This window comes from Rhopalosiphum padi, chromosome 2, assembly GCF_020882245.1.
Source record: "Rhopalosiphum padi isolate XX-2018 chromosome 2, ASM2088224v1, whole genome shotgun sequence".
In the NCBI taxonomy this organism is placed as follows: Eukaryota; Metazoa; Arthropoda; class Insecta; order Hemiptera; family Aphididae; genus Rhopalosiphum; species Rhopalosiphum padi.
The window spans coordinates 70,968,746-70,996,497 of NC_083598.1; the positions used below are offsets into that span (position 1 = coordinate 70,968,746).

At 24.6% G+C, this 27,752-nt stretch overlaps 4 protein-coding genes across 6 annotated transcripts; 2 read left to right on the forward strand and 2 right to left on the reverse strand.

The window, feature by feature from the left end:
* Positions 1-43: 43 nt before the first annotated feature.
* On the reverse strand, positions 44-6,571 carry LOC132920010 (tetraspanin-33-like). 3 transcript variants are annotated; one of them, XM_060982003.1, is made up of 8 exons: positions 6,123-6,472; positions 5,783-5,960; positions 5,475-5,678; positions 2,617-2,790; positions 2,414-2,545; positions 2,302-2,349; positions 2,106-2,222; positions 44-2,041 (listed from the first exon to the last, which is right to left on the reverse strand). In XM_060982003.1, exons 2-8 carry the CDS (start codon positions 5,876-5,878, stop codon positions 1,970-1,972), a joined length of 843 nt encoding a protein of 280 aa, XP_060837986.1. In that variant the 5' UTR covers positions 5,879-5,960; positions 6,123-6,472; the 3' UTR covers positions 44-1,969. The 3 variants fall into 3 exon arrangements, with proteins under 3 accessions (XP_060837986.1, XP_060837985.1, XP_060837984.1); XM_060982002.1 differs by lacking the exons at positions 44-2,041; positions 2,106-2,222; positions 2,302-2,349; positions 2,414-2,545; positions 2,617-2,790 and adding an exon at positions 3,673-4,761 and having other exon boundaries at positions 6,425-6,571; XM_060982001.1 differs by lacking the exons at positions 44-2,041; positions 2,106-2,222; positions 2,302-2,349; positions 2,414-2,545; positions 2,617-2,790 and adding an exon at positions 3,673-4,761 and having other exon boundaries at positions 6,123-6,550.
* Positions 6,572-6,795: 224 nt separating this feature from the next.
* On the forward strand, positions 6,796-10,373 carry LOC132920011 (synaptosomal-associated protein 29). Its single transcript, XM_060982004.1, has 5 exons — positions 6,796-7,512; positions 7,578-7,679; positions 9,140-9,317; positions 9,384-9,494; positions 9,617-10,373. The coding sequence occupies exons 1-5, from the start codon at positions 7,231-7,233 to the stop codon at positions 9,748-9,750; spliced, it is 807 nt and encodes a 268-aa protein (XP_060837987.1). The 5' UTR covers positions 6,796-7,230; the 3' UTR covers positions 9,751-10,373.
* Positions 10,374-18,697: 8,324 nt separating this feature from the next.
* Positions 18,698-22,765, forward strand: LOC132921514 (inositol oxygenase). The gene is made up of 7 exons (XM_060984576.1): positions 18,698-18,834; positions 19,025-19,205; positions 20,767-20,975; positions 21,284-21,420; positions 21,488-21,622; positions 21,740-21,835; positions 22,530-22,765. The coding sequence occupies exons 1-7, from the start codon at positions 18,832-18,834 to the stop codon at positions 22,636-22,638; spliced, it is 870 nt and encodes a 289-aa protein (XP_060840559.1). The 5' UTR covers positions 18,698-18,831; the 3' UTR covers positions 22,639-22,765.
* On the reverse strand, positions 22,676-26,651 carry LOC132921515 (vacuolar protein sorting-associated protein 37B). The gene is made up of 4 exons (XM_060984577.1): positions 26,326-26,651; positions 26,077-26,248; positions 23,171-23,253; positions 22,676-23,103 (listed from the first exon to the last, which is right to left on the reverse strand). Exons 1-4 carry the CDS (start codon positions 26,449-26,451, stop codon positions 22,804-22,806), a joined length of 681 nt encoding a protein of 226 aa, XP_060840560.1. The 5' UTR covers positions 26,452-26,651; the 3' UTR covers positions 22,676-22,803.
* Between the last annotated feature and the right edge of the window lie 1,101 nt (positions 26,652-27,752).

Here is a 27,752-nt window from a genome sequence, read left to right on the forward strand (position 1 = left end):
GAGAAAAAAAAATTTTGTTTTTAAATAATTAACGCCCAACAGGTAGTGTTAAAAATATATTTTTAATTGTTTATATATTATCTTTGGTAATCTAAACAGTAAAAAAAATTAATAAAAATGTATCACACTTAATTAGTAGGTATTATTAACTTTACTATAATACACACATACTATGTATAAACACTTATTACAATATTATATAAAAATACATTAGATTATATTTTTAAATTACTTTTTAAAGGAGCATGCTATACAAAAAAATTAGTTTTTTTTTGTTTAAAAGTGTATTCAATTATAAGAAAAATGGAATAGGTTTCACATTTTTACTCAAATTATTCAATACGTTATGAATTGCGAGGAATTTATAAAAGCCACATGATGTCATGGACCGGGTTTGACGTAATTATCTATTTAACACATACAATTTATTTACTTCACACAATAAATTAAGTATATCTTAAAACTATATTCTTGAATTTTTATTTCAAGTATTATGTGTTTAGACAATGGCAATTGAATCAACATTTTTATTAAGTAGTATTTTTTAAATATTTAAAATCCTAAGAGTAATTTTTGTTAAACACATACACTTGTTACAACAGCAACATTCATTCATTGTGACACTACAAAGAAACACCGGCTTATACCTACCTTAAATATTTTAAATGTTTAAAGAATACTAAACACTGTATTGAAATTTTAATTCTTTTGTTTGTCTTTGACATACAAATCATACATTCAGAAATCAAACATCCAAAATATAACTTTTGAGTATGTAAATTAATATAACAACATGTGAAGCAAGCAACTTTTATATGTGTAAGATGGGCAATTACCGAGCTTACTTAAGATGACATCAGGCAGATAATCTAAATATCTTAATATTTTTAAAATAAAATTATTTTTTAGAATGTATTTTTACCAAACTGTTTTTAATAGATAGAACACTACAAATTAACATATATAATAATTTGAAGAGAAAATTGTTTTGTATTGTATGCTCCTTTAAGTATTTAAAAATAATTATAAAAATAATTTTGTAAAATAATAAACAAATCATAAATTAATTATCATGTAATTAACAATAAAAATAAATAAAATAATAAAGTGTGATGTTGGTATAAAATATGCAGGGGATTTGAAATTCGCTTTACAAAAATAGTAGGTATTTTATATAATAATCATGAAAGTACCCACTATTTTAGTTACATAATATTCTAAATATGCAATGCATAATTATATTTTTCATTTGTTTTTAATATGTATTAATGATAATATGTTTAAATCAATATAACATAGTGAATTATGATTCAATTTAAATAATAAATTACAAAATAATATAGGAATTACATAGTATTCATTAACAAACTAACAATGAATGAGCAACAAATAAATTGTAAAATACTAAATGTGAAGTAAGAGATTATAATTGGCATTTTAAATAAAAGTATAAACTATAGATAAACTTATTTTATATTAAGCAACTTAATCAATATAATTGTTATAAAATAATGGACATTTTAGAACAGACTAAAAGACAAAATATTATATAATTTTTATTACATTTCTCAGATAGTTGAGCCCATTATCACAGGGCGATTTCAAACTTAATTAATATATTATTTACAACCTTAATTTTGAATTGACTAAGTTAAAAAAATTGAAATATATTTAAGTGATGAAAAAAAAAAATTGTCAGAATTAAAAATTATAAACATATAAATTGTATATATATATATATAAAAAAAAAACAAGTAAAAAATAGTTTAAATGGTATTAATTACAAATTGATAAAATATAAACAAAATTTAAATAATTAAAATATAGTTTTTTTTTTTTTATAAAACACCACTTATGTAATAATTTAGATTTTTAAAAAATTGTTGTAGTAACTAAATACAATATTATTTTTATACTATAAAATAATATTATGAAAACATTATCTTGTTTCCCAAACCTTAATTATTTTTCAAGAAGCCCATCTGGATTTTTGTAAGTCAATTTGCCCTTCTAAGGTTTTGGCTAAGTTGATAATAAGGAGCTACAACACAAAAAATTTACAATAAATTGTTAATTTAATTAAATATAATTGTAGTTATAGTTACCTGCGATAAAGCAACACCTAATGCTACTCCTGCAATTGTATATAAATTTCTTTCAGCCCATATACGGATAACTTCAATACACCCACTAGTCCAAACTCTTTTACTAGCTTCAGCAACCTGATATATATGTATATATTATAAAATATGAGTCTTATAAATGCATATGACACATTATATTTATGTATTGAATACTTACAGAACTATCTTGAGCACCATAACCACACATGACATTTACTAGTCCTTTCTACAAAATAATAGATTTCCATAAATATTAAGAATATAGTATTACAATAAAAAGTTATACATACTGAAATATCTGTTGCATTGATACAACATGAATAAGGCACCCCACACTTCTCAACACTTGGCGATGTGCAGTTAAAATATTCATTTTTGGACCAATCAATATATCCTTCTGAACTAAGTCCACAACATTGAAACTATAATATAATATAAAAATAAAATAAAATTTTTAAAATTAGGCTATTATTTCTATCCAAGATATTTTTACTTCTTTCTGAGCAAAATCTATGAGGTTTTGTAAATCTGGATCATCACGGTAAGTATGAATAATTTTATCAGTGAATGACTCTTCCAGAGTAGCTTGCATATTGTGTGGAAATACAAATCCAATAATTGCAATTCCCATTTCAAGTAGAAAGAATATTAAAAGACACAATGAGTACTGAAAAAAAAATGTATTTTATTAAATTATCTAATTATATTATATTTACTCATGCAGTTATATACTTAAAATTTAACTTCAAAAATAAATATATTTTGATAAGTGAGAATCGAGGCACATCTTATACTTCTTATAATGTATGATTGTTCACTTTGAAATTTGACTATCATATTCACAAAAAACTAATTAAAACCAAGGTAGTTGTTAATATTTGTTTAGATCTATCTTTATTAATTTAATGTTAACATATAACAGCAATAAAAATTATTATAAGATTTCCAAACAGTATTTAAAACTATATTGGAGTTAATTCCAAAATAATAAATATATAAACAAATCAAAAAAATTGTTTGGTTTTCAAAGATTGGATGACTGTTAAAAATACAAGTTCAATGACTAAGTAAGTAGCTGTCTATCAAATTTATATGCTTATAAATAAAGTAAGTTTTAAATTTATCAACAAGGTGTACATTTTATAATGTTATATCAACATTCAAATTTACTAACAACTGCAACATTATTATTAAAAGTATTGTAGCATATTAAAGAATTAGTCATTGTATATTAAATCCAGAAGTTAGTATGAAGAAAGTCATGCTCTCCATCAATAAGTTATTTTATAAGTAAACCCGTTTACGCCCCAAATACACTTTCTACAGTTCAGTTATTACATTTCATTTTGAGATGAAAATTATAACTAACAAAGAATGAGAATCTCCCAATTAAAAATAATCACTGGATGTTAAGATATTACAATTTTTTTCCTGCACATATTAGAAAATACAAAAATCTAGATAAATTAGCCTATTTATAACTAATAGCAATAAAACACTAAAATTTAAGGTGTAATAAATCATAAGATAAAGTTTAAGAAAAAAAATATTTAAATTGCAAATAAAAAATTATTCAGTATAATATATTTGTAAAATTAAATTGAAAATCCTTAAAATATTTTATTTATATAATAAAACATTTACATTGTCACATAAAACATCTTGTATTTGCTAAAAAGTTAAAAAAATAAGTTAAAAATTAAGAATTAACTTTTGTTATTTCAGGAAGGTAGTAATTAAAATAAAAAAATTCCATTTTCCTGACTAATTTTTCAAGAAATAGATTGTCTCTCTTAATAGTAACAGTTATGCAATCAGCTTTTGTGCAAACAAATAAATCACATTCCTCCATCCCAGTACAGTACATTTGAATTTGACACTGTGTAAAATAGTTGTGATTTTGTTTTAAATCAATAGTATTTTTTTCTTTGTTGTATTTCAAGTATGGAACTCTAAGGTTTCCATTTTCTTCATCAATCAATAAGGTATCTTTGCAAGTGTAAGGACACTTTATTTCCAACAACTTAATTAATTTATTGTTATGAATAACTAAACCATCTGGACTTGCGCAAATCCAAGGTTGTTTTTGATGTATTACTAGGCCACACTTTATAACATGCACATTATGCACAAGTGAATACTTTTTAAAAGCAAAATCTTCCATTCTAGTTCCATATTCCACATATTTTAAACCTTTTCCAACAATTTTTTTATCTTTTACAAAACGTTCAGCTAAGTCCTCGTTTCTATTACGTCTTGTATGTATCTGGTGAGCTTTAGAACTTGCCGAGAGTCTTGTTTGCCTATATAATCTCCAAGCACTATTGTTTGCTTGTTCTATAGTACTATACATTAGATTAAATATTTGATTTCTATCAATAAAAACATATTTTTCATAAAAATTCAGTTGGCTGTCATTCATTGGTTTTAAACTATTAGTGTATGTTGGATATTTGTTTTGGATATTAAGTAATTCGTCATAACAATCAAGTTGTTTAAAAATAACTTCATCATTATTCTTGGGCTTTGACTTCTTTGATTTATCAGTATATTTTTTACTATAATTTGGTGTCTGTACAACTTTTAGATTACTGACAAATAAATTTTTAATCTGAGCAGCAATATTTTTGAAAGGTAACTGAAATTAAAGGGAATAGTATTAAAGTTTAAGTCCGATATATTTTAAACAAACCTAATTTTAATTAAAAATTAACAAAAAAATAAAATTAACTTACTATCTTTAAAGTTTTAAAAATCATTTTTAAAATATTACTTTTTTTTTTATTAACACTAATTAAATTCATAAAACAAAATAATAAAAACTATGTAAGTACTAGCCTACCTGATTATCAATGAAAAAACACGAGTTTTTAATTAAAATAATTCACATTTTTCCATTACTTAACATTTATTAAGTAAATAATTATAATCAGAATTCCGTGGAAACAGATTTTCAAAAAAGTTTGTATTTGTAGTTGGCCAAATTTTAAACAAATACATGAAATCTCTTTATACATTGTACAGGATACTTTTAATCCCTAAAATTTTGTAGTGTGTTCTCAAACTTCAACTACTAATTGTACATGTCTGTTTGGGATTAATTTATACAATAATTAGTAATGTGATAATAACTTTTAGTTAAATAATAAAATGGCTTTTCTTAAGAGCATTTCATTATTTGATTGTCCATGAACTATCAATTTCATATTTATTTATCTATACAAATAGGAAACAGTATTATATATTTGAACACATACAAATATAATTTTCTTTTGATAATACGCCAGTGGCAATAGATAATTTATAATTTAAATATTATAAAACATAAATACTGAATAAGTATATACTCACAAATTTAAGAAGTGTTGTATTTTCACGTAGAGCACCAATACATCCGGCAAAACTAACAATGAATATGATCTGTCCAGCTATAATCAGAACTAGTGATATATTAAGTATGACGTCTGAGAATGTGTTCAACTTGATGGAACCCATAGTATTCCATTTTTCGTAAAACGCAAATGTACCGGCTGCCACCAACAAACCGCCAAACAACTAAATTAACAATTATAGGGATAAATTGTAAAGATTGGATTAAAAAAATAGCTAATGCTAATACAATTACAAACAAACAGAGCATATAAATGACAAACACATACCCAAAACAGAAAGTTCAGCAAAAATATCATATACTTGACGCATGGACTGACGTATGTGAAATTGCTCACACGTCTCCGATTCATTGCCACAGGCATGTTTACGTTCGATCTACACTAATCAAGTAACAGTGACTGCTGTATTACATACCAGAAGCAATCAAACGACGTGTGAGACTTGCTGTAAAAAAAAATATTTTTACTATCAACAAACACAATTAAAAACAATATTCAGAAACAATAATAATGGCACGACGGAATCAATACGTTAATGATCTCGACATCACACGAGACAACGATCTGATGTATGAAACATTGAAACAAACATTATTGTTATTATTACCGTTTCTTTTGTTTACAGTTGTGAAATTAAATTTATGCTTTGTGTACGGCCGTGGACAATATAATGGCACACGCCCAGAGTGTCTGGAGATTATTAGTGACGTTCTCGGAACGTAATAATATCACAGAACCCGACTCGGACATGATAATATTTAATCGTCAAAAAAGTGTTGTCCACAATAAATTATTGTGGGACGTGGTTGAGATCCACTGAGATCAGTAGCAGTGTCACGGTAATATAGTACCCACCACTGGCCAGTGGTAACTATAACTAAAAAGTAATAACTATAACTCACTACTCACCACTCGATAGTAGCGGTAGTAGTCGTCGAACAAAGAGAGCAACGAGTACGGTTGTAGTTGTATTTGAGTAAACATAAAATTGATGTGTGAGTGCGACTTATAGGATATGGACTACAACGACCTCACTCGTCATTCGCCAACTATATAAAAACATTAAAAACAATAAAAACTTTACGGGTAATCACAACTCAACTATTGTTAGGATTCAGTGATAACAACACGCAAAGAAGTTCGAAACTCAATATTCATATCACAAAGTAATTGGTAATTAAAAAAAAAAAATACTAAAAATACTATAAATAAATTTTATTTATTTTGTGATACTATCATCTATAAACATTTGTTTCGCATAGACAATTTGTCACCTTAAAAATGTATACATTGTAATCGCTCTGAACTTCGGCCACCGTTGTAAGCGGAGAGGGGATATTAGAACATCAGTAAGTCGTGGCATTCGCCATTCAGTTTTCAATTTTTTCCATAGTAGACGTGCATTTTCTCGTTGAGCAAAGTATAGGTACCACAGGTACTATTGATTTGCTACTAAGATAAGCGAATCCTACGTCATCATACATCTTTAAAAAATAATATTTTTTAAATCTAGGTATGGTATTATGCAATATTGCAATTAGTATTTGGTAATATTTACAATAAATTACAAATTATATTTTTCATTACGTACTTGCCTCGAGACGTCGTATTGTTTTTCAAGTGATTTTCAAATTTTTTTATTTTAATACAAATTATTAATACTAGGTATCTAGGTATTTTTTTTTTTTTTGCATTTTTTTATTGTATTTTGCAAAATGTCGAATAACCGATACGTAAGCAATTCATCGCGAGGAATATTTGATGACGATGACGATGTAGATGACAATGAATTTTTGTCCCGTGTTCGACCCAACGTTGACTATAGAAATGACCGTATGGGCAACAATTTTGGCAATCAAGAATTAGAAAATGCTCATAGACAAAAACAACAAGTTATTGAAACAACAAGAGATGTAGAACAAAGAACTTTACAGTCTACAGAAAGAACATTACGTTTACTCAGAGAGTCTGAAAATATTGGTACTGCTACCGCTGAAGTAAATAATTTTAAGTAAATATATTTAAACAAATGATAATAATATTTTTTATTTGACTATTTTAGGAATTGGTCAGACAAAGAGAACAGCTACAAAATACTGATAAACGGCTTGATGAAATTAATTCTAATTTACGTGTCAGCCAAAAGCATATACAAGGAATTAAAGTAAATGAATAATAAATAATTTATATGAAAAATTGTGTATACATCTACACCATAAGTGAATAATAATAACATCAATAACCTATGAAGACATCATATCCGCAAAAATTGTCTCCATCTTACTAAAGCATACCATACCAAAGTTCAGCAGTTCCAATTTTGTGTGTTTTTCTTAAGTATCATCAAACTTATAGGTAAAAAAATGATCTATGTTTTTTATGGTATTTTAATTTCAAAGCGAGTTACAAGTATATAAAATAATAATATTTAAAAATGCTTGTCAATCACAATAAAATTATAATATCATAAAAAATTTACAAGAGAATTTAGTTAATGTTCATATCTTTAAGTTGATATTACAACTCATTTTACACTAATATTTAAATTAAACAGACACAATTGGAATTGCTGATTGTATATTTAGGTATGGTATGCGTTAGTAAGACTGAGACAACACATGCTGTTAAAACATCCTTTTAATTATAAATTGTCAGTGTATTATTGACTTTCTCTCTCAAACTAGAAAAACCTTAGATAACCTAACCTTGGCACAACATTCAAATTTGTGTTAACCAATCTTGTGTTATTTAATTTAATATTAAAGTGAATTGATCTCGTAATAAACCTCAAGCAAAAAACATAACCTATGTTTAATGTTAGCTTATTTTTAATAACATTTCTATTTTTCGACAAAATATAAGCATTTTTAATTATTTAAAAAACCACATTTTATCATAAATTACGTTCCTAATTTTGATAATAGGTGGGTCAATACACTTTTTTGATATTAGCTTACATCACAATATTGAATATACTGAACACAAGTTTGCTAAGTTGAATGTTGGTAGAAAATAAAAAATAAATAGTCTACTGACATCTTCTTAATGGTTATTGGTAAAATTTTCAATTGTCTTAGCCTGTACTATACATTGGTTCATCTTCATCTAATATTATTTAAACGAATACTACACCAATATTTGTTTTTTTCTATCCTACATAATAAAGGAACAAAGATATTCCATATTTCCATAATTACGATTCTCTGGTTCAGTGTAATGCAAAGGCACCTATTATATATTTTGTAAAAAAGAATATTTCCTGTGTATTAACCAGATAGCTATTTAATATTTACATTTTTTATAAATATAAACATGTTATAATTTAAAATAATTTTGATTATTTTTAACCATTAATAACTTATTCAATATAATAAATCTATCTGGTCAAAGGAAATATTCTTCTTTATAAAATATATAATAGGTGCCTTTGCCCTAAACTGAACCAGAAATTCATAATCGTGGTAATGCGGAATATCTTTGTTCCTATATTATGTGAGAGATAGACAGAGAAAACAAATTTATGTGTAGCGGATCCTTAACTTTTTAAATTAGGTAATATAATTAATAAAACATTCTTAAATATAAATATTATTTTTACTTTTTTGAACCAATTGTATTTTGTAGAGTATTTTTGGAAGTTTTAAAAATATGCTCAGTGGTAAATCAAACTTACCACCACGTAGTGCATCAACTGAAGTCGAGCCAACAGGGTCTCCATTAACAAATGAAGTGCGTAGAAGTACATTAAGTGAAACCTTAACGCAAGCAAATTCTAATATTAGCTCTATGGATCAACATCCTGGTAATATAATCTTAATTTTTTTTTCATAAGTTATGTAGATAATATAATATTGAAATTTATAACTAGGTTTAAGAATCAGAGGATTGGTAGATAACGAACCAACTACACCAACTGATGTACAATCTAGTTTAGATAACAATTTGGATGAAATTCTTGGATCAGTAACGCGATTAAAAGGTTTATAAATAAATATAAATAATTTAAACTAATTTATACTCAAATAAAATTCAAAATTTTTTTAACAAAAATAGAATTATAATTATATATTGACTTTTTAATATTTATTACTGTATTTATAGGTTTAGCATTGGGACTTGGTGGAGAAATTGATTCTCAAAACGATTTAGTTGAAAACATCCTTGGTAAAGCAGACAAAGCTGACATAAATATGGAACGTCAAAACAAAGAGATAAATCGTATTTTAAAAAAATAATCTATTATATCGAGCAACATTCCTATCACATTAGTTATAATTTTAGAATAAGACTCCTATTATAATTAATGATAATATTTATACATTTATTATGGATCTTCTCTATTATGCTTATATATTACCAATTTTTCATGTTAGCTATGAAGTATTAGAATCATTGAAGTATCATAATATGTGTCAATTACATTAATGAAGTAAAAATTTTGTATCAATTATATTATATACTCATTAGTCATTTGTATACTAATTAATAATGTATTTGCACAATAATTATGTGGTGTTTATATCTTTCATATCTATAATTATAATTTGTATTATATACAATTTTAAAAGTATATGTTCTAAATTATATGATTTATAAGTTTATAACTACTATACAAATTAAAAATACATGTTATTTACTCTTAGGTCTTGAAATAATTAAACTAATTAAATAATTACAAGTATCGCAACATACATAATAATAAAAAATTATCTTAAACCTGGTTGTATTAATAGTTACTAATCATTTAATAAATCAATAGTGAGTTAATGATCCTCTTAAACATGATTTAGTGACAATGATTGGTCTATTCAACTTAAATTAACAATTAAAGTAATATATGCAACCTTTTATAAACACATTTTTTTATTTATTTTTTAACAAAAATGGGATGCAAGGATATTCAGTTACATTCCATAGATGTTCTTATTATATTTTAAAAATTTGTTATTGAAATTTATAAATGCTTTTTTAACTTCATTTATCACATTTTGATAGTTTTCTATTAATATATAGATACATTTATTGAAGATTTAAATAGGTATTTAAATAATAATTATCTTTTGAATTTTTTTATTCTTAAACAATTTAAATAAAAATAAATATTAATAATTTTAACATTACATATTATGTACCTACTTGTTTTAATTTGTATCAAAGAAAAGTGTTTCATTATTTATATTTCAAAATATTAATTAAATTTTAAAGCTTTAGGTTCCTATTTTAAGAATGGGTCTAATTATAATTTATAGTTAGATATTTATAAATTTGTGTTCTATGAAAGATTCTGAAATAATTAATATTTTAATGTTTTAATGAATAAAAAAAATTAAACAAACAATTACATAACTAAAGGAAAAATAAAATCTTAATGCTATAACTAGTTACAATTTTCATGTCATAAGCTTTTCATTATATATTACTAATATTCTAGTTATAAAAAACCATTATTTATAGCACCTATATAGGCTAAATATGAATACACATTTAAATCGTTTATGAATTACCTATGACCTACCATATAAAAGTAGTCACTTTAAAATTAGATTTCTCAATTTCTGATTTGTATACCTATTGACTGATTAATTTAAACAGTAACTCATATTCTGCGAAGGTGTACTTAGATGATTAATTGTACCACAATTATATTAATATAATTATTTGATAAAATGTCAACAGTCAACATGTTTAAATTTTGTTAAATGGAAGGTTTTTTTTACAAAATATAGGTATTTTACACATTTTTGAACTTTTCAATGATGCATTCTAATTTCTAGGTTGATACCGAGTTGCGGTCATAATTAAAACATTCAAAACAAGTAAAAAACAAAATCTGAGTTAGGTACGGTGAAGCCCGGATTAAGGATCAATTGGGCCACATGACACCATAAACTTAGTGGGCTCCCTTAAAACTTAAATACCTACTTAAACTTCAAAAAAATTGTAACACTAAATTTGAATGACTATATTATTGTATAATTGTTTATACAATACAAAAAATATATATCATATATAGCTACCTAGGTATATAATTATTTATTATACCCATTATGTATACTGTGTGCTCAATTTTAATGATAACGGGAAATATTTCGAACGCATGACTTGTTTGAGTTTTTGATAAATACTAGTTTTTATCTATTTTTATTTATGCATGCCCACTAAAATAAAAACTTCTTAAATAGGAACCACTATTTTTGATACTGGATTTAGATTGATTTGTTTTTTTTTCAGAGCAACTTTGAATTTTGATCTTTACAGTTTTTTGATATCTTCAAAATTGACATTTTTAGGACAGTCGAAAGTTTTAAATTAGGTAATTTGTAATTATCGTATTTTTCAATGCTTTATTTAATCACACATTTATATGTAGATACCTATAATTTATCGATCCAATGACATTTTTTTAAAAATTCGATGTCATAAATAATAATAAATACACCTTGTAGTTTTATTCAAAATAAATTATTATAATAAACACCTATAATTAAATTTCCGATCAAGTGTAGCTTATTTTATAAGAGATATTAGTAGGTATCTACGTCTATTTATCATTAATATTTTATATTTTTATTATAATTTATAGATTATAGATATACAATATTCAAATAATATTGATATACGATGTACGCTTGCCGCTTATATAAAAACATTTTTCATTGTGAAACCAATCTATTGGTTTCCTCTCGAAGTCTCGACTCTCAGAATCTCAAAACGACAATATATAACTGAATAACTGATACCTGACGTCATGTAATACATTTATATTACATCCTATTGACGTCAATATAAAATTCCATAAACATCATGCAATAGCTGCATTATAAACCATAGCCCATAGTGGTATGGTTATAAATATTTTAATCTACTCATAATAAACATTTTAAATAACAATAATTAATTCAAAAGTAAAAAATAATATAATACATTTATATATATATTTCAAAATGTCAACCCTTTCGGTACGCTTAAGCGCAGTATATAACTTCCTTTTATTTTTAAATAGAAACACATAATGAAACACGGACACCATTTATTCTATATAAATTTGCGTAGAGTATTATTTTTAAAACAATTTTTATATAAAAGTTTTTTTCTAATTAACAAAATTGGCTAGGTAATGAAATTTAATATTTACGAGCAATCAATTTTGATCAAATACCTATATCTACCTATATATTCAACTTATACTAAAAACCGAAATAATATTTGGATATTGTTAAATATTTGTCTGTAGACAGATAATACAAAAATAAACACTTATGATTTGTTTTCGTAATTTTGAGTAAATTAATTTAAATATTAATAAGAAATAATTAACTAAAAATTACAGTATTTAGCATTATTTACACTAATACGTCACACACCACGAATTCAAAATTAAGATTTATTTCTAACTTCGAATTCAGTTAGGTTAGATCATCTGGTCTTGTAACTATACTCAAAATATATAAATGATCTAGATAATGTCCATTATATGTATTTGAAAAGGATTTATTACCACTGATTATGTATCTAATATACATTTATCACTACTCATCAGTCACGTATCCAGGATGGGTTGAAGGGTCTGGATATCCACCCCTAAATTTGTCGTACCAGCATAGTATAATTTTTATTAATTTATTATTATAGGTTCTTCATAATATATAAGTTTATAATATAGATAGCAGGTACATACCTCTATCTACATACTTGTACGTGTCTATGTTAGTTGATAGTATAATATATTTTTTGTTTTTAATTTTTTTTTTTTAATATACAATTTTTTAGAAATACAGGTCTGTGTAGGGGGCGCGGGCCCCTGATTCACAGTTTAGTCACTTTGTGGAGAAAATATACATTCTCATTTTGATCGTCATCGATTTGCAGAACCTCTACCACCAGTACCACCGGTTCAGAGAAACTTAAGTTTTTGGTTTTTATACATTAAATTTTTGTCTTGAAGAAAAAAACGAAGAAGATAGATTCTGTTGTCCCAAAAGGCCATAAATAGTGTTTAACTATGTCCTCTCGGAAGACTTCCGGTATCTACGAACCGAACGCATTGTAAGGCAAATTGGAAAGTTATTGTAGGTAACTCTAGTTTGTGGTAATAGTTTGTATTTTATTTTTTATAAATAGTTAATAACCGATTTATAATATTATATTTTATTATTTTATGGTTTAAAGGCATGCTTTTATAGCTTTTGGATACATTAGTGTAGATTTTTTAGTGTTTCTAAGGCTATAAACAGCCTAACTCTAGTAAAAAAAAAAAAACTGCTCTAAATATTTGTATATTTTACAATAATTACTGATTTCTCAAACAATATTAATTTTAATTATTTAATAATAGATTATATTAATAAAAACTTTTTTTCTTCGGTTAACAAGTTTGAAAATTTAATAAATATAATAAGTACTATAACATCGTCTATTTATGTACTTACGTTAAACATTTATTTTTATCGTATCATTCGTACCTATAGGGCTATGTGGCTGTATTGTTTTAGAATCTTAACGGAGCAATGAATGTAGGTACCTATTGATTTTATAATGATTTGTTTTTTTTGGTGATGTATGTAATTGTATGTAATAAAATGCTTTAATTATTTACAAAAATGAAAATGATTTTAGATATCATATAAGATTTATCTTGTACTTTAGAGAGGTCATATTAAAAAAATGTCAGTACTTATTTTTGTAATCAGAAAAAACAAACAAAAATTAAGGAAAAACAATAATGTATACTCAAATCAAGTTTTCTACAATTTCGATGTGATTGTTTTTACTCGAAAACCGTAAACACTTGAAATTTTCATCAAATGTTTATATTATCAGTTTTTGTTTACAATAAAATTTTCAAAATATTTTAGCTATTTATATAGTCATAAGACATCAGTTTTTTTTTAACGTTGATAAAAATTATTGGCTTTATAGAAATTCTTGAAAATGTTGTACAAAGCTATATTATAAGTTGTTAATATCTCAATTAAAATATATCAAAAATGTTTAGTTACAATATTTGTTTAAAACATTTAAAGTTAGAATTTTGACAATTTTTAATTTTTATACCCAATATTTAAAAAATGAATAGAAGATCCTTTATAAGTTTTTCATGTATGCTGATTAAAAATTATTCACCTAGTAAAAATTCTTCTAATACGTGATTTCACAAAAGTCAATCTTATAAGTGTATAAAAAAATTTAAAAATATATAGACAACAATTACTACTAGGTATATAATATAATAAATGTAATATTTTCGGAAAAAATTATATCAACCTACTATAATACTAAAATTAAAATTATTGACTTTTTTTTTATTGTTATATGCACCATCTGTACCTCATAGGTACAATAAGAGTATTAGCTAAAATATAAAAAACTAAATATATGAATAATCTTGATAAAAGTAACCACCCAATGATGACACTTTTAAACGAATAAAATAAATTACTTTAAATATTGTAATAGTTATATTAAAAAAACATAGTTATCACCTGGTGATATAGGCTGATAGATGATAGATCGTTTCTGCTCAGGATTATTTTTTGTATACAAATATACAATGATATAGTATATTAATATGATATATTGATATATCATTGAATTAAAATTTAAGACTCCTATAAATTATAATGGTGACCTACTGGCTACTGGATACCAAATGTAGTAAAAGTAATGTATTATAGCAAGTAAGCGGTTTTCATTTACCTACCTACCTTTTGTTTTAATGATTATTTTGAAATAGGTACCTACTTGAAAATAGTTATAACTTATAAATAAGGTTTTGTTGTACACATAGGTACCTATATATTATTTTTTTTAATAAGCTATATGTTAAACCATAAAGTACTATAGGTTTATTAATTAGGTACTAAGAATTATATTATATGGATTTTTAACTTGATGTGATAACTTCAAAGTTCAAATGACCTTTTTGTGTTGATATTCTGTGTATTAGTGTGTAATACTCTGTGGTGTGTTCGTAACATTTGAACCTTATAGTAATTTATAATGTATAGTGGCCGTATAAGCATTGTATTATAGGTAATTAGCTATTGTATATTTTAATTAATATAACCACAATACCTCAGAAAATAGGTAATAAGAATAGTATTTTCAACCTTTTGACATTTATCCATGATACACGTTTATATATATATAAAGATACTTACACAATTACACTTATTATATAAATAAAATAATTACATCGCATGTACAAAATAATTAGTGATGACTTGGTATAATTTATAAATTATAATATACATATAACATTAAAATATAGTAATAATATGTATATTTAGCAAGTTAAAACTTTAATAATAAATATGCGAATTATGAGAATGTAGAAATGCTTTGTTGCTAACACCTAATCGGTTTATTTTTTTTATCTAGACAACTAGTGAATTATATTAATAAGTTTTTAAAAATTCATTGCACTAAGTAAAATGTATTATTTTGTATTGGGTTGATAAAGGTATGCTTAAGTATATATAGCCATATAGGATAAAGTGTTTATATTACCAATTTAATAATTGGTTAATTTGTTATTTGTCCATAATTTTATACTCGCACATTTATTCTTATTAGCTAAATTAAATAGAAACTTATAAGTATATATAATAATAATAATAATAATACATTAACCAGAAATAAATAATATCATTCCTGTGTATAATATTTACATAATATTTACATTTCAAATTTAAGAAAAAAACAAATTGCCTTTAAAACGAAAGTTAGGTATTATAGTTTGATCATTTATAAAATAAAGAAAATAATAATTAATTGATAGCCCTTTTGTTTACTGAGCTTATGAGCTCACGTTGGCCTACAATACCATATATAGTACCTATTTCTATAAAAATTGATAGTATATCTATATATATATTGTTACAATATTATAGACGATTATGGGGGCACCACGAGCAGAATGCTTGGAGTATAGGTACATGCAGAGGCTCGTTGAAATTTATTTGTAATTTTTGAAATTTTATATTAAACTTTTTTTATGATAATTTACATAAATACAGAGTGACTATTGTATCATTGAACACTCATTATTTCAAAATCTATTAATGTTTTTGAAAATATATATCTTACATAATTTCCAGCCGAAATGAAATACAATTTTTTTAAATATTTTATCGCTATATTTTTTTTAAGCTTTTTTAGTGATTATATACATTTTTAATTTTATATTCTGAAACAGAATATTTTTCGGAATATAACGACACATAAAAAAAGAATTTCAGATAAGTTGTTTTTAAGTTATAACTTGCACAAAAAACTGGAGGAACCGGAAAAATGTGCTTGCTGTGGTGAAAACCACACTGCCAATTATAAAGGATGCCAAACCTTTAAAAAAAATATTAAGCCGCATTAAATCCAAAACCGGAACAACAAAAAGAGGAAATCAGCACATTCAAACTTATGCCATGACATTCTGCACCTCGCAGGAGTGACCATGACGCGCTAAGATCAAATCCAAAAGAAAAATCCTCGTATGCCGAAGCTACAGCGAACACACCACCATCCAATCAACGTCTGATACTTATCACCAATTTCCTTACAGAGTTAAAATTAATCCTTAACCTCCTCCTAGCTGCTCTAACATCCCTAATAACAAAATCACTCCCCATCACTCTCACTCCTTAATAAATTAACACACGCATCACGTATCTTCTGATTATCCATACCATAAATAATATATATTATACATAAATAAATTCTTAATTGTAATAACATGTAATATGTTGACACATTTAAAATATAATAAATGGAAAAAAAAAGTTATACCTAACTTATTAGTATTTAAAAATGTATAAGTGAACGGAATAATAGACTAACATTTTATGGAGTATTCCCGTACTACTTCACTTCTCCAGCCAAACTTTAAATACTTTTAACTTATAAACTTTAAGACTTTATTAGCTTTTAAACTACTTGTCTGAATTTCACTTTTTATGTATCAAAATACTCAAAAACACTTTCTATGTTAGGATATAACGTATTTAAAAATGTATGGTTGTAATTCCAAAAAATAAAATACTTGAAAAATCATAAAGATAACAATATAATTTTTAAATAAAATGGTGTTCAATTTTAACTGTATATACTATATTATATCAACAAAATATTTTCAAAAATGTTGATAGATTTTGTACATGTTTTGTACCTATACAATATTATTATATGTCTTATAATTTTATTACCTGGGCATTGAGCCAAAAAAATATATATAAATATATAACATTTTTAAAAGGTACCAGTATATGGGCCACAGATTTACTGCGTAATATTATTCATAACAAGATTGAGTCATCATCGACTGACTTGCTGGCGTCATATCGGCAGACCGATAATCGTACCTTAAGGATGTATAAAATTTAAAAATTTAAATAATAAATAATAATAATATAGGTATAGTTATGTACTACTAATTGCTATATTCAGTATTATATATTTATAAATACTAGCAGCTATGCAATTATAATTATTAACTAAAATCAACATTTTACATACAAAAAAATTAAGTCCCATAAAACATTATTCCCTAAGTAATTTTTATGAATAATTATACAGATCAATAACAATTGTTTTACATTTATGATTATTTTCCATACGCATACCTATACAAATGGATAAAACAAATGAAAATGTTGATGTGTATATATTATGTAATATATTATAGATTTATGATATTACTATATCATTTGCCAAACAGTTAAATAATAGATAGATTAGAAAAAATGTGTAAATGCCTATATGGCCTACGCCATATTAACGTAATATTAATTATTGGTCACTAGACATAATATTATTATAAACTACCTATATAAATGTATAACAAACAATGAATCGCTTAATCAATTAATTATATTATATAGGTACAGATAGGTATATTATGCTAAATGGTGTTCAACCTATCGAGTACGTACCTATATAGTTCATTAATGAATAATAATTTACTTATTGATGTAGGTACAATTAAATATATATTATTATAATATCGATATAAATTGTAAATCAGTTGTTTCTCCAATAAAATATTACCTATTTAATATTTTTATTTTATTTATAATTACTATCTATAGGTGGCTAGATATGCAGTTCCTATCTTACGATCGCTTATGCTAATGACGTGATTACTGATTAGTACCAAAGTACAAATAATAAAGGTGTTAAAATAATAATTATTGGGAAGTATATAAGTTAAAAACTCGGTACTTATTTAGCCATTCGCATTAGCTGTAACGCGCAAAACATTTATTAATCGGTGGCCACCTTATTGGCTATATTGTCAAAATTTGTATATCAACTAAAATATAATGGTATAATTTTTTTCTTTCTTTTACTACACGACTACATTTTTATTATGTACCTTTGAATTTTATGTTTATAATTTGTTATATTTTCTACATATACATATATATTAAATCATAACATATTATTCATATTAATAAAATATACTTAGCAGGTATTTACTATTATAATTAAATATCAATAAAAATTCAATTTTAGGTTAAAAGTAGAATCGCTATGCTTGATGTATCGGAACTAATGAGACCAGAGCCGACATTTGCTTCCAAACCTATTGGACGATACAGGGATTATAACATAGACCACGAAGATCCTATTAAAGAAAGAGTGAGGATCACATATACAGAGATGCATACGAATCAAACAATAGATTATGTAAAAAGTAAGTAAACAAATTATTGGTCTAACGTCACCTTTTAGATAACCGAGTAAAAAAATTCAATCTCAAATATATAATATATAAGTTTTTTTTTTATATTAAATTCTATTTAATCAGTAAAAAATTCCAATAGCTTTCAAAACTATGGAATTATAACGGGAATATTTACTCAATAATTTCAACAATTAAAGTTTGAACTTTTAGTTTAAAAGTGTGAGGAACATGTATACCCTTAAGCCATAAGTTATTTTTACAAAGATTTAAACATATATTTTTCTATAGACATTTTAGTTCAAATTTTGATGAAATTTGATACATGTAATTTCGTTGAAATATAATAATTTATTATTTGATAATTTATAATTCAAAAAATATTAATCTTAGGGATTTACAACTTGTCGACATTACTATATATATTATTATTTACTGTACGTCTATACTACGTCTATTATATTTTTATTATAGCTAGGTACGTCACATCATCAATTGTCATTTTTAAATTATTGGAACTAATTTTAAGCAATCTAAGTAGGTACTTACTATACCGTCTATAGGTACCATAATATTATTCATCAAATTATACATCAACCCATCAACGTATCTACTTATTCGTCAGTATTGATTATTGAATATTAATAAATATTAAATAACAATTAACAATAATACATAATAATAATATAATTATCGTTGTAAAAGTATAATAGTATATCGTATATGCGATGTATTTGATAAAAATGTATACCCCTGCATTCTAATTTCTAATAGTATTATTAAAAATAGAAGCAAACCATTAAACCATCGTTTCAACTCAGGATTTTTTTTTGTATAAATTACTATTTATCACTGAATTCAAAATTTAATACACCCATTATAGTGACCTACTCAATGGTGAGGTCGTACACTCAATACCTACAGCTAGGTAAAGACGCACAGCGATTTCTCTGGTTTTTTAATTTAAAAACGTGAATATTCTGCTTGAATATTTTATTTTTCTAATTTTCTGACTATAAAAAGGCTTAGTGATTTGAATAATTTAATGTGTAGTACTGTAGTTCAATAAAATGTTTAATATAATAATTGTCATGACTGTTTACACTTGTCATTTTTAAAGTATAATAATTTATTGTCAACTGCATAAGTACCTATGTCCTATAATATATTTATTGATATCAAATATGTATCATAACTTATGTAATATTTCCATTGAACCTAATATATAGAATGTAATACAGGGCATGCGAACGTTTATTAATTTGTTGTATTTAAAACTTATCTAATTATTATAATAATTATTATAAATACGCATAGGCGTATCATCTACGCATAACTGCGTAAATGTACAATTTTTACAAAATATTACCTATATTGGTAAAATGAACCTTGTTTGTCAAATTTATAAAGTGGATATATTGTATATAGGAAATAATATAATATAACGATTGCATTTATGATTTATATACAATAATAGATTACCTATTGGAATAGTTGAATAATATACTGTAGTCAATACTCGGCTCAATAAAAATTAATAATTGTTTTATTTTCCGACACATTTGTAACGAAGAAAAGATGGCTGAATGGTTGTCTTTCGATAAATTTGAGGCTACTATTATGGAAACATTGGAATCCCTCAACGATTTAGTGGATGAAAGCGATCCTGACGTAGATATTCCTAATATTGTTCACGCATTTCAAACTGCTGAACGAATACGCGCCATTCACCCAAACCATGATTGGTTTCATTTGGTTGGTTTGATACACGATTTAGGAAAAGTGAGTATATCTACATAGCAACTATATAGGTGCCTTTAAACAATTATAACGCATTTTGACGTGTATTTAAATAATAAATTATTTTATCATCGATAAAATAAAATAAAATCCATAGTAAATAATATGTGAATATTCAAAATGATAAAATAGAGGACTAATAAAGTAATAATACATATTTTATAATAGGTACCTAGCTAAAAATGCAAATAACGCTACCCATTTTAGATACCCTACATTAATTCTTATTTGGATAATTTTTTATTGCTCACAATTCACAAACATATATTTTTGGTTTCCCTTGTACCTAGGTGATGGCTTTCAAAGGTGAACCTCAATGGAGTGTGGTTGGTGATACATTTCCTGTTGGATGTGCATGGGCAAATTCTATAGTTTACAGAGACACCACATTTAACAGGAACCCTGACACCTATGACCCGAGATACAAGTATTTTAATATTTAATTTATTAAAATGAATGGAGTACCAAATTAATATATACTATTATATTTTCAGTACAACATTAGGTATTTATTCGAAAAATTGTGGACTAGACAATATTTTGATGTCTTGGGGACATGATGAATATTTGTACAGAGTCTTAGTACATAACAAAACAACAATACCTAAAGAAGGACTTAATATGATTAGGTAATTAAGTTGATTAATTATTTTCGGTACTTATGTATCTATTACATATCTTACTTATTCTAGGAATAGGTATTAATTTTTTTTTTATAATTAATAATAATATTCAATGGGTTATAGATTCCATTCATTTTACCCATGGCACTCAGGTGGTGACTATGATTTTTTATGTTCTGAAGACGATTTGGAAATGAAAAAATGGGTTTTAGAATTTAAGTAAGTATATATTTAGATGAGACTTAAATATTTTATTAATAAGATTTTCATCAATTATCAAAAATTTTAATTTTTTTTATTTTAATACATGTTAAATACATTGAATAAGTATTTAATATCTAATATTTATTCTATGCTAAAGATAATAATAAATTACTATAATCATTATTTTGAACATTTGTTTAAAAAAATAGGTACTTTATATTTATTAATTCTAACTAACTTGATTTACTAAAAGTAAATATGACTCCAAAACATGGGTATGAACTGGGGAAAATTCCCCATAACTATTTATGTGTGGGTGGGTGATAATAAAAAAATAGTTTGTTATGTAGTATTTTGTATATAGTTAGAAATAAATAAAGTACTATTCGAACATAACTAACTACACATTTTTTCCCCATAACATGAAATATAGATCGGCGCCATTGCATGTGTAGGTACATAAGTACATTAACACATAAAATATAGTACACCTATTACCTACTAATATTTTTGAACCAGTAAAATGTTAGTATGAAAAAAAAATATATTTAAAGGAAAATAAGTATTTTTTTTTATTATGTAATGGTCATATTGTGATCATTTTGAAAAAATTAATTTATAGCTTTTAGTTTCAAATTATTTGCTATTCTGAATTTATAAAAAAAATGAATAAATTTATATATTATGTTTATTATTTTATTTTTTTTAGTAAGTTTGATTTGTATACTAAAGGAGGTGTTATACCAGATATAAAAGAATTGAAGCCATATTATCAATCATTGATTGATAAATACATTCCAGGATTAATTAAGTGGTAAAGGTAAAAAAAGGTGTATAAAAGTTTATGAATAATAATAACATTCTAATAATTGTATTTTGTTCTATATACATAATTCAAATTTATAAATGTATATTTTAATAATAAAAATAATAAATGTAACATTATTGTTTTGTATATAATTATTTATTTAATATATAGTGTTTTAAAATTGTCTGTTTATAAATTGATTGCCTGGCATAGGCATATTGATGGGTACATTTGGATATGGCATTGAAGTAGGTTGAAAATAAAATGAATTGGGGTATCCAGGTTGTGGATATCCTGCTGTTGTTTGTTGAATGTTATTTATTGGTGATCTGTAGGAATTATTACGTCTACTAAGCAATTCAGCCATTTTATCTGTTTTAGCTTTACGCATATGCATATCCTTACGTCGCTTCAGGAACTCTTCTAAAAAGCCTTCTAAGTCAATATTACCACTTAAAAATTGTTCAGCCAATTTCTGAAATCATAAAAAAAAGATGTTTTTAAGTATTTTTTTATTATTATTCAGTGTAATTAATACTTACATCTGATTCTTCTTCAGTTTCACATGATTTAGTTTGCAACAATGCTAATATAGTCTCTGAACTCATACTACCTTTGTGTTGTTCTAAAAAAATATTTTTAATATCTTATTATAGGATATTCAGCAAAAATAATTATATAAATAGTTTAATATTTAATTATTTAAGTAGAAATAGATTTCAATTTCAAAAGAAGATAAATAGGTACTTAAAAAAAGATGCATTTATTTATTAATTTATTTTTAGCTCTTAAATATACTGAATATTTTAAGATTTTAACTTAAGGTTACTATTATTTTGTTAGACTGGATAAAAATATGTATATTTAAATTTGCAATATTCAGTATTTAATAAACTAAATAGATAACTTATTAATTGGTTAATAATATAAGTAATTAGGTTTGTATACACTTCTTTTTCAATTATTTCCACGTTTAAGAGGACACCATACCCGCAGCATGTGTTGTCTCTGTCTTACAAACGTACATCATGACAAATTTGCGTTCAGCAGAACACATTTTGTGATGTTAGCTTTAATATTAGAGTAAATTTACCTATTATCAAAATTTAAAAATAAGAATATTATCTAGGCAATGACATGTTATGTTTTTATTGATATTATCATTTTAAAGTGAGTTATGAACATTTTAAAGTTGTAATATTTTACATAGCTATAACTCACTTTCAATTTGATAATAGGTAAATTTACTCTAATATTAAAGCTAATATCACAAAATTGTTATAATGTACGTTGGTAAGACATACAGCACATGGGGGTATGGCGTCCTCTTAAGGTATGGGGGAGGGGGACTATAAACTACAAAAAAAAATAGTATATAATAACATATAATTTAGCATTACAATTTTTTTTTCTAAATGCAATTAAAAATATGGATTTTTTAATACTTATGAATGTTGAGCAATAAAAATTACAGTATTTTCTTCATTTATTGACTAGTACCTACTATAATAAGATTTTTAACCCTGCATAAGTCACGAACCTTAATAGAACGCCGGTAGTCGCATGGATTACAATTGTAATATATATATAATACAAATTAATCTAAACATTATATTTTGTAGTAGAATATTATATCGAGTAATACTTGTGTTTATGTTATTATTTATAGTTTATTATACTGGAAGTAAAATTAAATTTAAGTTACTTATTCTATAAATTTAAATATTTTTTTTATAAATTATAGTGTTTTTAAAGTTTAAAGAACCTTAAATTAAGTTTTGTGGTTTTATGCTATATAACATATATTTGAATCGCTCTTTTTTATAGAAGTCTTACTTACATATTATATAAGTTAATTAACACTACAAGATAAAAAAAAATATAAAGGTAACACTCTAAATTAACATTTTATTTGGATAAATTGTACTTAATTAAAATTAATTTAATTGGAATTTTTAATTACCTATATATTATTTTCTTTAAAGTAAAAGTATCAGAGATTAACCTAATAATCTATTGCAACAAGAAGTTATGTCCTATGTGTTACATTATTGTAATTATAATTTATAGGTATATTAAACATGTTTGGTACGTTTTGTATATGATATACTTTGGAATTTAAAATGTTTACTTAAAACTTTAAAAATCAAAATTATAAGTAATTTGATAAGTTTTTTAAGTTTATCATAAAAGAGTATCTTTCTTTATACCTTTTTGTATTTATAAAGTAAAATTAAACATTTGTTTTACGTTTACAGTAAAGACAGTGATACAACTGTTACTCATAATTCATAACCTTGCATTATTGCATATATGTACAAATTTATCCTAGATTATCTATTATAAAAATCAACTAAATTGAAACAAAAAAATATAGTAAAAAAATTAAATATTTAATAAATTACTTAACAAATTGTGTATCAAATTGTAAATAACAGAAATTGGTATATTGCCGTACTACAAAACGAAATAACACCTAGGTTACCTATAAGTTTGTTACTGAGATTATATTAATAATTAATGGTTAACTATTGAGATTATTCATTGCAATTAAAAACAAACAATTGACATTTTATCCAGGAAAAAAAATATAAACTTCATAAATCAATTCATTATTCATTCATTATATCTTAAGCAAGTTAGGGAATTATTGTTTTCTATTCTCTATCTTTTTTTTTTTTATTAATATTTTTTTATACAACTCGTTGTTAATCTTGTTTGCCATTTGGTATTTAATGTAATAATATACAATACTTGAAATTAAAGTGCTCAACTAATCACATAACAACTTTGCATCAAATTTTGTTATTATTTAGTGCATTTTGAAAAAATTGTATGTTTGAATTTTAATAAAATAAATACACCTAACAAAAAAAATGTTTGTAAATAATATAAAATGTTATGCAGAATAGAATTAAAATAATAAAACAATTAACAATGGAAATTACATTTCACTTTATTAAAAAAAAAAACTTGTTTAAATCAAACTTGATTCAGAAATAATACATTACTATTGAACTGAAATTTAATGTTATTTTCTAATTATTTAAATTTGATTGTTATGTAGAAATCAAGAAAAATAATCATTTAAAATACTGAGGGGTTAGGCATGGCTAATATGAATAACTCTAGAAAGAATGAAAAGTCCTATCTAATATTTACTAGGGACTAAATGTTCATCATATTTTAACGAGACTACCTAGATTTTATATTAATACATAATAATAAAATATTTAAAAACACAAAATAAAATTTATCCCTAGTAGAAATATATATGAAATTCACAAAATTAATTTTATAGTTAAATGGGAAATAACTATGTATTACTGTGCGGTATGGTTAATTTTCCCTAATTTTGTTTAAAAAAAAATGTAAGAATTGTATGTTAGTTGTTGTGTTATACTTATATTTATTATGTTTATCTTAGTGTTAAGATAATTATACTTACTTAAAGTATTTACTTTTTCTGTAACACTTTTATATAGTTTTTCCGCTTCTTCATACATTTCACATAATCTTTCTTTGCCACTAACTAAATCTGGTTCTTTAGTAAGATTAAATTCAGCCAAAGATTGATTACTTACTATTAACATTTCTTTTTCAGTATCTTTTTCATTGTTCTAAAAATTTATGATTTTTTAAATATTAATCAACTTTAAATTACTGTAGGTAATTAATCTCAATTATAATTACTTACCGGTTTTAGTTCTTTAGCGTAAATTTCAAATTTACTATCATCATTTAGTATTTCTTTGAGATCAGAAGCAGTCAAATGTGACATTAGCCCCATTACTGAACTTACAGCTGTTGAACTATTATACATGATTTACTGAGACATTCAAGTATAAAATATAAATATTAATAGATTTTAAATAATGTAAACAAATGTGTAAGAATGAAAATAAGACAAGAATAATCCTAGGAATGAATAAAACTGTTTTTAATAATAAATTATAAAAGTAAATCTAAAATCATTTAAAAATGATTTCAATGAACAAAAAAGTATTGAAGACTGAAGTAGTGAACTAGTGAATTTGATAACATGATAACAAACTACAGTAGTACAGTCAACAAAGTAAAAAAAAAAAATAACATCTATATCACTATATTCAGTTGAAGCCAATTAGATACGTCATGTACATTATCTATGCGATTAGACGATTACAGTATTATAAAAAAAAGTGTTTTTATCAAGGATTAGTAAAACTCAAAATGTGCGTAGTATGTAGTTTTATTATTTTAGCCAATAAAAATAGATTTGTTTAACTACAAAAAAAAATTCTACCTTTGGACTGTGAGACATAAAATAGAAATCATAGTTCATACTTCATTTCATAGGTTCTAAATTAATAACAAATTAACGGTGTTAATGTGTTATAATTGGTTTTTGTAATGGGTTTGTGACTCATTAACAGATACCTTTATTATCTATCAAAGATTACCTTAGGGCTTAGATTATAAATATTATAATATTCAGTGGCGTGCCCAGGCTTTTCCGATAGGGAGGGAAAGATATATGTTATAAGAAAAGACCGAATTTAATTGCATTAAAAACACACAAGAATTGTGTATTAAAATTGTATAATACACTAAAAATACATAAAAATTATTGCATAATAAATTGCACTGTAAAAATGAAAATGTCATATGAAAAACTTTAAATTTTAAATTAATAAAAAAATTGATGAATACGGGGTGATTCGTTATAAATGCAGTTTAGTTCCCACTCGATTTTTTCGATTTTTTTTCTTTCCAAAATGTGTGTTTTAAAGCACTGAATACAAAAGTCTAATTCAAAAATGCTTGCAAATCATTAATTTGGAAGTTCTTTCTTTCCAAAGTTTACGATTTTACGCATTTATACGCATCGTGCATGTGCGCGAAACGCTGTATACTTTGCTCTCCTACGTTTTCGTAATATCTTATTAATATTAATGATTATTAATACATATTTTAGTTTTTACCTTGTGACCTACATGAGGTGGTTATGCATAACAAGTCGAGGGATATTTTCGATTTCCGGAGCGTAGCGACGAGTGCCGATACGGCGATACACGCGTAGTTACTGCATGCCTAGGGATATTACAGTGGCGTACCTAGGATTTTTTTCGGGGAGGACTGATC

Excerpts from the sequence above, each read along its gene's own strand:
- LOC132920010 (XM_060982002.1), bottom strand. The coding sequence starts at position 5,878 with ATGCCTGTGGCAATGAATCGGAGACGTGTGAGCAATTTCACATACGTC. Across the intron at positions 5,679-5,782 it reads TGCTGAACTTTCTGTTTTGG|TTGTTTGGCGGTTTGTTGGT; the intron begins GTATGTGTTTGT and ends TTGTTAATTTAG. Across the intron at positions 4,762-5,474 it reads ATACAACACTTCTTAAATTT|TTACCTTTCAAAAATATTGC; the intron begins GTGAGTATATAC and ends CTTTAATTTCAG.
- LOC132920011 (XM_060982004.1), top strand. The coding sequence starts at position 7,231 with ATGTCGAATAACCGATACGTAAGCAATTCATCGCGAGGAATATTTGAT. Across the intron at positions 7,513-7,577 it reads TTGGTACTGCTACCGCTGAA|GAATTGGTCAGACAAAGAGA; the intron begins GTAAATAATTTT and ends TGACTATTTTAG. Across the intron at positions 7,680-9,139 it reads AGCATATACAAGGAATTAAA|AGTATTTTTGGAAGTTTTAA; the intron begins GTAAATGAATAA and ends TGTATTTTGTAG.
- LOC132921514 (XM_060984576.1), top strand. Across the intron at positions 20,976-21,283 it reads TGATACACGATTTAGGAAAA|GTGATGGCTTTCAAAGGTGA; the intron begins GTGAGTATATCT and ends CCTTGTACCTAG. Across the intron at positions 21,836-22,529 it reads AAATGGGTTTTAGAATTTAA|TAAGTTTGATTTGTATACTA; the intron begins GTAAGTATATAT and ends TATTTTTTTTAG.
- LOC132921515 (XM_060984577.1), bottom strand. The coding sequence starts at position 26,451 with ATGTATAATAGTTCAACAGCTGTAAGTTCAGTAATGGGGCTAATGTCA. Across the intron at positions 23,254-26,076 it reads AGAAAAAGTAAATACTTTAA|AACAACACAAAGGTAGTATG; the intron begins GTAAGTATAATT and ends ATATTTTTTTAG. Across the intron at positions 23,104-23,170 it reads AAACTGAAGAAGAATCAGAT|AAATTGGCTGAACAATTTTT; the intron begins GTAAGTATTAAT and ends TTATGATTTCAG.